Source organism: Gallinula chloropus, assembly GCF_964237585.1.
Source record: "Gallinula chloropus genome assembly, chromosome: 1".
Lineage (NCBI taxonomy): Eukaryota > Metazoa > Chordata > Aves > Gruiformes > Rallidae > Gallinula > Gallinula chloropus.
In genome coordinates, this window is record NC_140085.1 from 200505713 (window position 1) to 200518240 (window position 12528).

At 43.0% G+C, this 12528-nt stretch overlaps 1 protein-coding gene across 1 annotated transcript; it reads right to left on the bottom strand.

Moving 5' to 3' along the window:
- Positions 1 to 1587: 1587 nt before the first annotated feature.
- Positions 1588 to 11790, bottom strand: FAM76B (family with sequence similarity 76 member B; the record flags this gene model as incomplete). The annotated part of the gene is made up of 10 exons (XM_084266487.1): positions 1588 to 1677; positions 2298 to 2399; positions 5100 to 5235; positions 5914 to 5994; positions 6187 to 6234; positions 8223 to 8419; positions 9356 to 9511; positions 10976 to 11030; positions 11384 to 11448; positions 11686 to 11790. The coding sequence occupies 10 exons, from the start codon at positions 11788 to 11790 to the stop codon at positions 1588 to 1590; spliced, it is 1035 nt and encodes a 344-aa protein (XP_084122613.1).
- Positions 11791 to 12528: the final 738 nt, after the last annotated feature.

Here is a 12528-nt window from a genome sequence, read left to right on the forward strand (position 1 = left end):
GAACTTACTTGAACTACTGAAAACGTGTTCGTAGTTCAGCACATGGGTGGACAGACAGGGAACTTTAGCTTTTATTTCTTTAATTAAAAGGCATGTAGCTTATTCTACATGTTTAAGCTAAATGAAATACAAGCAGTTACCCTGTTACCAACCAGTGCCCAGAGCTTTACTAAACCTTTACTTCTGTATGTCCACTTCACTCTATGCTGATTCAGAACTCACCTTCCTGAGCACAGACCTTGGGTAACACTAAATTATGCTCAGTAGAAGTTTCTGAATATGACTGATGTCCATTAGGAGCAGAGCTAAACTCAAACTGATGTAATTTAGAATCAAAATCTACTCAAAACATTAAAACACCCACCCCTTTGACACCACATCCACTCCCTTAATAGTTTTGGCTACCCTCTTCTCGTATGTGTTTTACTGGGGGGGTGAGAATCTTTCAATTCATTAAGAAGCATCACCATAAGTTACAACTAAGTACATTAAATCAGACAGCGGGGAATAAATGTTTTGAAAACTTTGAGTGTATCACTAATTAAGGACATGACATTGGGAGTACAATGCCTGCTACTGAATTAAAATTAGCGCTGTGCCAAATGGGAACAATATATAAACAAACCACTATACTCCAGTGTGGCAAGAAACATTTCACTCTTTGTTCTGGAAGTGTTTGGCATAAGCAGCACTAACAAAATTCTACACCTCACAGACACAAGCTACAAAGGTTATCTAAAGCCAGTACTCACTGTCCATAGATGAGCTAGCTCTTAATGCTGCTTCAAGCACTGCACTAGCCACTTTGATCTTTGTTTCAGGTTCCTCTGTACACACATTTATATTTACATAAAACATTTATTAAACATGATTTTAAAACATAAAAACCTTATGTACAAAATACCAACATTCCTATAAATAAACAGTTGGAGAAAGGCACTTTGCAAGAAAAATCTACAGTAAATCTTACAAAAACCACACTGCCTCTGTTACTGTACAATAGATAATCTTTCAGTAAATCCCTATCACAAGAATGTAAAACACTAATTACTTGTTATAACTAAGAATATAACCGTTACAGTTGTATTTACATGTACATATATGCTTTTTTTTTTCAGTTTCACTTGAGAGCACCATGAATTCCATTCTAAATTTATATTCTGATACAAAGTAAAAGAACAGTTGCCAGAAACCAGCAATCAGCGTCACAACAGACTTATCAACTTTTGGCTGACATCAGTGTAGTTTAAAAGACTCGGTTGCTGCTTTGTAAAAAGTACACCTAGTTTGTTATTGCATGTTGTCCTTTGAGAGAGAGAGCACTGCTATGTTCTCTATGCAATTGTTTAATACTATTGCTGGCAAAAAGTTTCCAATATCAAAAAAATAAAAACATTCTTCAAGCCAGTTGAAGTATTTCATCTGAACAGTAACTAAAAAAAGCTGCATATTAATTATAAAAACGTGTAGGAAACATGCCAACTAATCTGGTGTGCAAAAATATTCTTTCCACTACACAGGATTTTAAGGGCTTCACAGAATTACTCAAATTGACATTGAGTAACAAACCCCATGATAACCAGTTCCTCAAGGAGATGTTAGTATACTCCCACTTTTATCAAACTTTTTACCCTTTGACAATGCTGCAACCTGTTTGAGCAGTTCTCTGTTTTTGGCCTGCAACACAGACAAGAAAAGGGTTTATGAATCACTGAAGCATCTCAGATGGTACCATCACACATTGATTTCCCATTGCATTTAAGAAACAAGTGTTCAGAAAGTACCTGCTGTGAATATTCAGAGAAGCTAATGATCACTTTTCAGAGATTTGTATATGCATTTTCCACCTTTAACAGAAAAGGTGACTACATTTCCTGTGCTGTGAAATTTAGTATCTAAGGTATTGCACTGAATATCTGTTCAGTCTGTGATTTATAAGGCAATTAATTCAGGCTTCCTTCTCAATAGAGACATTTAAGTGTCAATTAGGTTACGCCGAGCCATTAAATCGGATCAACAGCACACCCACAACTGATTAAATACCAGAGGACAGACACAAAAAAGATCATAACCTTTGAGAAAGCCTGTACCTCTTCAGGTTCAAAAGCAATTCTTACAGTGAGTTTAATTCATATGGAGATTGTCTGTTGACTGCAGAACTGCTGTACAACACAGCTGAAGCTAAAAGTGGCAATGACCATTCAATGAGTTGGTCCTATTTCATTGCTCTCAGTGAACAGCCTGAACACATAACTCCACCTGAAGTATTTCTTAAGTATTGATAAGCAATTACTCACCTGCAACTGTTCCACAGTTTCCTTGTGAGCTTTCTCCATACTGTTCATCTTTGTCCTCAAGTTAGACTCCTGGTACTGGAAGTCTGCCTTCAGCTCTGTCAACTGAGAAGACAAGTTCTATGATGATTCCTCGACTGCTATAAAGGTACATCTTCTAATCAACCTGTGAAATCTCAACAGGTTGATTAGCCTCAAGAATCTCACAAAACACTTTATTTACTCTTTTAGAAAGTATGTCTATTTTCCATGAAGAGAACAACTGTACTTATGTAATCACACTGCTTGCCCAGGCATTGGTATAAAGGTGGTTAATCCTCAAAAAAAAAAAAAAAATCAAATGCAGGACTAATGATTTATAATCTTGGCTCTTCTTCCAGCTATGAGATACGTATCACAGTCTTCAGTTACATACAGTAACACAGAAAAAATCTTCCATACAAAAGCAACAGAAAGGACTCCTTCGTGTCCTTTTATACTACAATTTGTCCTACACAGAAGTGTGTTTCACTGCTTCTAGATCCACAACAATAGTGAATTAAACTGTATTAGAAACGTGCCATTAAAGCAAACGATGATTTAATTCTGAGTGTATGGTGTAGTGTTGCTGCTCCTGGGTCTCTGCCAAGACAGGCAGAGATAGAGATGGCATACACTAAGGTGAACATGTGTAAATTGTGATATTTGCTTCTATCCAAGCTGCTGAATGCTTCTTCTGGAATAATGTGCAGCTGGGTGAACTACTAACAGTCTGTTGTATATGGACCCCACAGTTTTAGGAGCCGCTTCTTAAAACAGTTTAGCTCCTCAAAGCATCCCAGACCCACCTGGCTACTTCAAACCTCTCTGGTCAACCTGGACTTATCAGGAAATTAAGCCTCTATGAGCAAAGCCCACTAGAGCAAACATCCCTAAAATGACTACTGAGACTGCTATTATCAACCTTAAATTGTGTCAAATCACGTTTAGTAAAGCAAGGTATTCCAAAGAACTCTTAATCAAATGATCCTAAATAAGGACCAGGATATCTACCTCACTACACAGACTGCTGCTTGAGGCAAGTCCTTACAGTAGGACTACATTCCACTGGTGGTAACATGTCTGAGATCCTGACACATAATAAAGTGACGAATGAGGATTGTTTGTAAAGTTGAGTTACTTTTGTTGCCACACGTTACTCATTTCAGAGGTTTTACGTTTGGAGTGCTCCAAACTGTTCAAATGCTGTCCCCACACAAATCCTGGGAGAAGGTCTTACCAGGATCTCCCACAGGCCTGGCTCAGGGTGTTTATCCCAGTACACATCTTTACATTTACCATCTCACAGTCAGAAAGTCTGCAGTAGGCTCATTTGTGGCAAGTTTTTCAGCTATGCAAACACTGTATGGTGTTTTTCTGCCCACCCCCCAGGAGCTGAAGAAAGTGACATTCTGAAAGTGATCCATGTCCAAAGAAGTCTAAGTTCAAAGTACTCAAGAGGACAAATAGCTTTAGCAGTGGGGATATTAAAATCATTAGGTGATCTCCCTGTGGAGAGCACAAAGCCAGTTACTGCATTGGTTATGCAGAGGTAGGTGATGTTTCCTTACCTAACCCTTTTGTTAGCTTTGCCAAGTTGATCAAATATAAAAATTAGGTGAGTTTCCTACTGACTCACAATCTTCTGCTATAAAAGAGATTCAGGCCTTAAGGTCTATTCTTTGAAGAAAATACCTAAAGAGAATCTATGACTACTTAGTTCTTTCACGTCAGTGGCTTGAAATAGCAAGTGCTTCAACACCAGGTATGTTATAACCGTGACATAAATGAAAAAAGGCTCAATATCTTTTACATGACACACTGAAGTGCAGAAATGAAGATACTGAGCTATAGTTCAAAAATGGAAGCATTCTCCCTTCAGAATCAATGAGCCTTTCTTAACCATCAATGTTTTGCTAGGCCACCATGCATCAATAATAAAAATTTTACTTGAAAATAGAGTTAATTTAATTATTTTTAATACAATCCCATAACCTGCCCAATCCTGAACAAACATTCTAGAGCCACCATTTACAGACAGTGTCTTAAAAAGCATCTGGTTAATCAAAGGGCAGAGAAACAGGCTCTAATGAAAGCAAAGTATGTATCTGCAATTACTTGTCTTTTCTTGTAGCTGTTAGGATGCTTGAAGGGCAAATCTCTTGTATGAGTTGCACTGTAGTCATTTGGGCCCAACTAGCAGCAACAAAAGTCAGTTTGTTGCTGCCAGGCATCTAATCTGAGCTTTTCTTCAAAGACTTGATAAACTACACAACACATACGCTACCAATCTTTTAACATCAAACACTTAGCTTTCATACACTGTACATGCAGGTTTGGACACCAACTCAGGAATTACAGCTACAGTGGCTTTAGTTTAAAACTGAACTAAACCCAGACTAAACTCCAAATGGTTATTTCTCTTCATCCCCTCCTGTCTCGCGTGCCCATCAGCCTATGTTGGTATCCAGGATCTTTGCCATGACCCAGTTTAAAACAGGTGAAAGATACAAGCCATCATTTTATCCATCACCTGTGGCACACAGCCTGAGTAAGAGAGAACCAGATGGCTGAACCGAGGTACAATGAATACCTCTGACTCAGAGCCAAAATATATTCATGATACCAAAGTCCCACGCTTGTCCTTTAAGCGGCAAGATCTCATTAGTTGCTACATAAAAGAAGTTTAGGTGATTTTTGTTTTATGCCACCATTTTGACATTGCTAGGAGTCTACAGAAGAGAAAGCAAAATGACAATGTTCTTATTAAGCAGGTGCAACTTTTACCTTTTTATCTTTCTCTAAAATAGTCTGATCTCTTTGCTGCAGAAGACGTTTGAGTGACATTACTTCTTCTTTCAGCTGACTTATGAGGACAAAGTTGTCAGTTCCTCCACTGTCTGCTGACTGATTTATAGAGCTACTAAAAATAAAAAACAATAGTTACTTGCAACACCAATAGGAAACAACACTAACTGTTTATAAAGTTCAATTTGGATAATTAATAATTCCACAAACATCCTTAAGGACTGATGCAAAAAGAAAAAGCATGTACCTGACAGAAATGGATGCAACTGGCAAACTACCTTACTAATGGCACACATTACATACACCTGCAGAAATATAATTGAGCATTAGCTTTGACGGGGACAAACACCTTTTGACTGAAGCAGCCACTTTTACTTTTATTCCAACTGTTGGGCCAGAGGCAGAATAAAGATTCAGTCTCACACCTTAAGGTCCAAAAAGACTTCTCTAGATACTAGGTCAGCTTAAAGGAGCAGATTGAACCCAGCATCTAACACCCAAGTTAGGAAGTAATGCTTCATTTCATTGGTAACTGTTGCCTCATACATAAGTTTTATTTAATTTTGCTCCAAACAACTCAAAGGCAGGAACACAGTGCCATTTTTCTCCAAATAAAGTCATTTAGTTGACTGACAGCACTCGGATGCCACCCAATAATCTGGCTGAGCAATAATTTCACCTCCCTCATTCTTCAAACCGAAAAATTAAAAAAGAAAAAAGAAAAGAAGCAACTGGCCACAAATCAGGGCTTTATTTGGTTGAAATGGCTCAGCTTTACAAAATATAACTTTACCTATCTCCATTTGATGGCTTGGATTCCAGTTTGGGTTTTTTCTTTGGAGTTTCATTCTGAATAGCTGCAGAGGATTTATGGCTGAAATCAAACAAAATGTAAACCTAAAGCCTCATACTATATAACTAGTATCACCATTTGGTACATGTAAAATAACTAACTCATGCTCCTAGCTGGAATGCTAGAGACTAGCCAGATATGCAAGAAAAATGTCCTTTAAACAGAAACTGAGAAATAAATTAAAAGGAAATTAGCAAATAGTATCATATTTACCTCTGTTTCCATAGTCCCTGATCTTGTTCTGGACTCAGACTGCTGATTCTGAAATACGTGAAATGTATTTGGTAACGGACCAAACATGCCATTATTTCTAAGTTCACATGAATGGTATCTGTACTTGAGAAAAATCCACACCCCCCTTCTGTTTTTATACCAAGTAAAGTTAACAGTTACAAGTTTTCAGTTGGACAGCTTATTATCTGTCATGTTCTTGATGATTACTCTTCACTATATCAGGATGCTATCGAAATAGTTCTTGGCTAAATGTTTACACTATTGTAAAACACAAGGGGTAGACTTCCAGACTGATGGCTAAACCTTTTGCTAGTACCAATTCCTGTGAAATTTATATTGCTAATCTTTTACTCAGCAAGCTGGTCTAAAGCCGTGTTCTGAGTCCCACGCTGCAATGTGAACGCTGCCTGTAGTGGTGCATATGTGGTGGCATAAGAGCAAAGTTAAGTTTTGGATTTCTGAAAGTATCTGCTATTGAGGTCTGAAGATTTGGTTTCAGTAATTTCAAAAGCAACTAATAATTGCCATTGATGTAGGAATGGTAGAATGTAGAAGATGGCACTCAATGGAATAGCTCCTGAATTGTATTTGTACTTCATTGTCTCTATTGTCTCATCTTAACAATAATTCAAATGGGTAATTAATTGTATTTATTGGACCAGAAGCAATAGGCCCGTGGCAGCTGACAGAGAAAGGGTGACCAAACAGAAGCACTGTGATTTGTATAGAGATACAATTATTTTTTTAAACTCACAAATATATTAGAAGCTCTATTCTGCAGTTAAGAGCTAGCTTGTTTTTATTTTAATCCTTCCTGTATCTCTGCCATACGCATTCAATTAGATTTAGCTTGTTGCAACTCAATTTGCAGCAGCACAGCAAAGTACAACAACTCCCTGCATGGCAAGAATAATTTTCTTCTTCAAAATTCCTAGAACCCCAAATTTTATTTTTCTCTTCGAGTGACAATACGTACATTTCTCTTCTCCCCATTCCCAATATCATTCTGGCTTATTCTGCTTCTATCTAAGCAGCACTTAGCAATGCAAGTTTCAGCCAAATTGGAAAATTATAAATATCAGATTGGAAAATTATAAATATCAGAAAAGTGAAGCTTAGAATGAAAGGGTTTGTGTGTCTGGGGACAGAGTCCTTACCACTGCTGCTGTAGGATTTACTACCCAACACAAAAATAAAACAAGTAGTTCTAAAATTATGCTTCCACAAGCCAATGACAGTAAGAATCACTACTACTATTTTGCCAGCATAGAAAAACCACATTAACTCTGTGATTTATGCCCAAATAAACAGGGTATGATTGTTAAGGTTGGCAAGTTGCACATGCCATGGCCAGAGATGGCACGCTGGGAAAAGTTGTAAAAGATGGGACAAAACTGTGTGAAATGTGACTGAAGTCCCAGAAACTGAACTGAGAGCATTATTTTCCTGTGTCTGTATGACAGCCATGCTCAGCCTGCCAATTCCAGCCAGATTTGACTATAAAAACTAGCAGAGAGATACAAACTGGTCCTAGACTGATGGTGATCCCACACCCTTGCTTCTGCTTCTCCACTGAACTGCATGTAAGTGGGCACAGACAAATCAGAGTGAAGTAAGCTAGGGTGAGGATACTGAGGGAAGAGGTTGTCCTGTGCTCACTGCTCACACATCCCTTTAACCCATAGGAAATAGCAACTACTGCTTAGGAAGCCAAGTTCAAGTTTACCCCTGAGTAACTTCCTTCCATAGCCATTCCTCAGGTTTCTTTTCTAGACTTGCTACCAATTTGAACACGGATGAGTCTAATGACCACCAAGAACTTCTGCTTTTTGCTGACCTCCCTTCATCCAAACTGTAAGAACACAAGGACTCTGATGGAAGAACAACATTCTGCTACTGTTGCTGATGCCGTGTTTTACACAGTGGTTCTTACTTCCTTTGATTTGATCTCAGTACCAACAGAACCCAGGAAAGGAAGAGGTACCAACAGCTATTCTAATTGCTGAGATACTTACTTATGATGACTGCTGCTGTGACGGTGATGATGGTGGTGATGGTGGTGGTGTTTTGAATGATGCTGGTCTTTCTCAGTAAGAGATGAGGATGAGGAGTTAGAATGCGAAGATCCTAGGCTCTTCCTCTGTTCTTTTGTCTTCTGTAGCACTCTCTTGTAGGACAGTGTGCAGAGCCAACACAACAACTTTCCATCAACCTTTTGGGAAATAATTCACAGCAGGTTGTTTTTTTTTTTTTCCAAGTATACTTGCACTAGAAAGATGTACTTCAACATTTGTGAGAAAAATTTGTTTCACTTCATCTGTTATCTCTGGGAAAATTCCAGATACCTCTTTGGTATGAAACAGCACCACAATATCTCCAAGGTATGCGTGTTTTTAGTAAAGCACATCTTATTCCATTTCTTTTGTGTCACTTGAAGTTACACTAGAAAGCAGTCTTAGCAAACGGCAGACTCACTCTACATCACAGGAGTGACAATAACTTTTTAAAAGGAACAAATCATTTTCACTTTAGACACCATGTACCCTCTCTCAACCCATCGTATTCCAGGCAGAATCAAGATGTCCAGCCAACGTGTTACTTGTACCAAGTAAATTCTTCTGTAAAAACAGCATTATTCTTGGGTTCAGGCAAGAGGCTTCTGAGGTCATTTCCTCAGCACCTTCTGGAATGAGAAAGTGGCACTCACCAAAGCTATTTAGGAAAACAGAACACAAAGGGCTGCTCAGAGCAGTCTGCCTCTCTGGTGCTGTACTTTAGGGCAAGGCAGGCAAATCGGAAGCAGTAAACTGGCAGATTCAAGGTACAGATATACGTACGGTCCAACGGATGAGGAAATAGAACATAAAAGCAAAGCACCAGGAACTACGCCAGCTGTTTAACCTCTGCTCCCCAGCTACGGCTGCCAGCTTACACCGAAGCTTATTTTCAAGAAGAGTGATTTAATTAAAAGTTAGCTCGGTAGCTAACGTAGCAACTGCAAGTTGCAAAATTTAATTCAACCGCTGTAAAGCACAGCGAATTTAATCCAATACTAGCAAACCTAAGTCACATCCCTGGTCACCTTTCTCTCACGGAGACGGAACACTGCTGTCAGCCTAAGTCATTCCTGCTGTGCAGCAACACTTACCTTCCTTCTTCCCTCCTCTTTTCGATCGAAAGCACACTGCTGCTTGCACTGTTCACATGTCTGAGGCGGGCCATACTTCTTCTCCGAGTTGGTGCAACGCTGGCATTTCGTGCCAATAAACGCTGCAATAATGTTACAATATTGACAAGGCTTGGGCTGAAAAACAAGGGAAGTTGGGCTGAAGTTAACACATTTAGTTTCTATAGTGCAAATGAGTATTTTCAATAACATAACAATGCTTCTAAGCTACTGCGGCTTCATATAACCCATCTTAAAGCAACTTTTTCCTACTACTTCTATCTTCAGTACTAAAGTCTCCTAAAATGATTCTCCTTCAATGGTCAAAGCCAGCCTGGATTTCCCATGAAAACCCAGGTATAGATTCAGCGAAAGAAACACATCCAATGTGATTGTTCACCTCTTGTTGGTTGGGGTTTTTTTTAACAGTCAATGCCACTTTCTCTCTGTTTTACTATATTATTTAAGAAAATACTTTAAAAAAAAACACTTGAGAAAAATAGTAATCCTTTTTTAGACTGGAAGTTTCTGAAAACGTCCCTAATTACTTGGTCACTTGATAACTCTGCTGCTCTAAGATTAGCATCCTCACCCCTGCGATTCTGCAGGCAACTTTAAAAACAAAGCAAAACGTTCAAGTACCACCATGCCTGGTCAACAACTTTTATACCATGCACTCAAACAGCAGAATACATGCCTGGAGGGTAACGCTGCTGTCAGGTTAGCAATGACTGATTATCTTCACAGAATCACACAATGTAGTTCCTTTTTTTTTTGTTTGTTTGCTTGCTTGCTTTAACAAAGTACTGACAAAAACCACTGTCAGGTCTGTCTTTCATTTCTTTTTGCCACATTGTAAGCTTCTGAAAGAATGTTCTTCGCTCAGTTTACATCTAGGCTCACAGAATGCCTGACTATGTACCAACAGCTGCTAGGTTTTTCAAAGAAGCTGAATTTCACCTAGGATGGTTTATGTCAAGGGTACAGAAGCTACTCGCTTTTGTTCCACAAGATTATCTTGACACCGTACACAAGCTACTACCTGCCGGGCACTCGGGTGCAGCGTGCCGACTCACAGGCTGAAGAAACAAAGCTCTCTAACAGAACTGAAGCTGGAGTTCAAGATGAGAAAACGTAAAGATGCACACAGACACTTGCACCAGAAGTATCTCTTCTACACAAACAGCTTCACGCAATTCACGCACACCTACATTCTTGAAGACTTACAAAAGAACTGGCAACCATCAGGTTTTCTCACTTCTCACTAAAACCACAGGCAGCTAACGGCCTTTCAGAGGGTTACTTTGTGTTCATACAGCGCAGCACCGTTGTGTTTGTTACGAGCAGCTGTACCACGGCTAGGAGTAACTGTTCAGCTAGATACAATCACAATGGATTTCAATCTGAAAACAGAAACTGCACGCCAGGAAGGAAATTGAGAGCTGCCAGCAATTTCCATCACCTTGCTGAAAGTTGAGATTTTTATTTCCCCCACACGCTGAAAAAAAAGGAACAAAGTTCTGCTGCAAGAGAACGTTGTGAAATGTAAAGACATGAAGGAGCTTTTTTAACTTGGCTACCTGGAACCAGGAGCCTACTCACCGTGCCGAACTGCTTCACGTTCTGGGCACACTTCTTGCATATCGTGTTAGTTTTGCTAAAGATAAAAATGCACAGTGGTGAATTCAGCAACAAACACACACCTTGAAGTTCTGCCCCGTGCCGTTACTGGAACAGATACACGCAGACAGAGACAGGCAGACAAACGCACACACACACAGACACACACACTGTGGTAAGGGACCAAACGAACGTCCTACGGCGTTTGTGCGGCACGCCCGTGTCACAGGCAGGCGGCGGGTTATTTTACCGCGGTTCTGCCCTCGTTAGTGTCGCCACCGGCGCGGGTCACGCCGGGGGAACGGCCGTTCCTGCCCCGGGCCCGCCGCCCGCCCGCCCGCGGCAGGGCTTCTGCGGGGCAGGCGCGGGGCGAGGCGGGACCCCCCGTACCTCTCCTGCTGGAACTCCGAGCGGCAGTACGTGCACTTCACGATGGGGTGGGCGATCCGACACTCCTGCGGAGAGAACGGCGGCGTTACTTCGCTCCCGGGTGCCAGAGCCGCGACACCCTCACACCGACCTCGCCCGGCGCCCCGCACCGCGCCGGGGGGCTGCCCGAGGCGCTTCCCGCCGGACCCCGCGCCCCCTGCCCGCCTCCCCCCGCCCGAGAAGCCGGGGATGCGAGAGCCCCGGCGAGGTGGTGGGGGGGGCCCGTCCCGGCGAGCGCTACCCCGCGCCTCGGCCCGCCGCACCTTGCAGAGCTGCTGGCCCTGGGAGAGCTCCTCGAAGGGGTAGCGCTGGTTACACTTGGTGCAGGCATAAAGAGCCGGGGCGGCCGCCGCGGCCGCCGCCGCCATCCGCGCCGCGGCCGGCGGGGCGGATACGGGCGGGCCGAGGGAGGGGAGGAGGGAGGTGCCGGGGCGAGGACCGGGGCGAGGGCCGGGGCGAGGGCCGGGGCGAGGGCCGGGGCGGCCGCCGCCGAGGTGCCGCCGCCCGCCCCCTCCCGCCGCCGCCGCGCCTAGGGAGCGCGCCCCGCCGCCGCCGCCCTAGGCCCCGCAAAGAGCCCGCGCCGCCGAGCCGCGTCCCCCTTGTGTCGGTGTCGGCATCGGCGTCACCCCGCGCCCCCCGCCCTTCCCTCCGCCCCGGGCTCGGGCTCCGGCGGCAGCCAATCACCGCCTCGCGCCAAACCTGCCTTCAAAACTCGCAGCCCAATCACCGCCCCCGTTGTCCCCGCCGCCGCCAATCCCGCCGCGGGCGCGCTGCCCTGCGCGGGGCGCTGATTGGGTGGCCTGAGGAACGCGGCACTGATTGGGCCTCCTAGGGGGACCTCTGTTTTCTGATTGGCCGATGTGCGGGGGCTCACTTTGACAAAGACCATCCTCTTCCGCCCTCTGCCCTCTGCGCCTGCGCGGCAGGTGCTGTGCGTCGCACACGAATCCTGCGCCCGTACGCTCCTCCCACGCACCTCCGCCCCTTTCGATCGATTGGCCGCAGGAGGCCGCGCCGCCTCCGTTCCTTTGAGCCCTCCCATTGGCTGAGAGCCGCCCCTTTTTGCTGCTTTATTGGGTAGAGCACATGCCGCTCACATCTGAGTG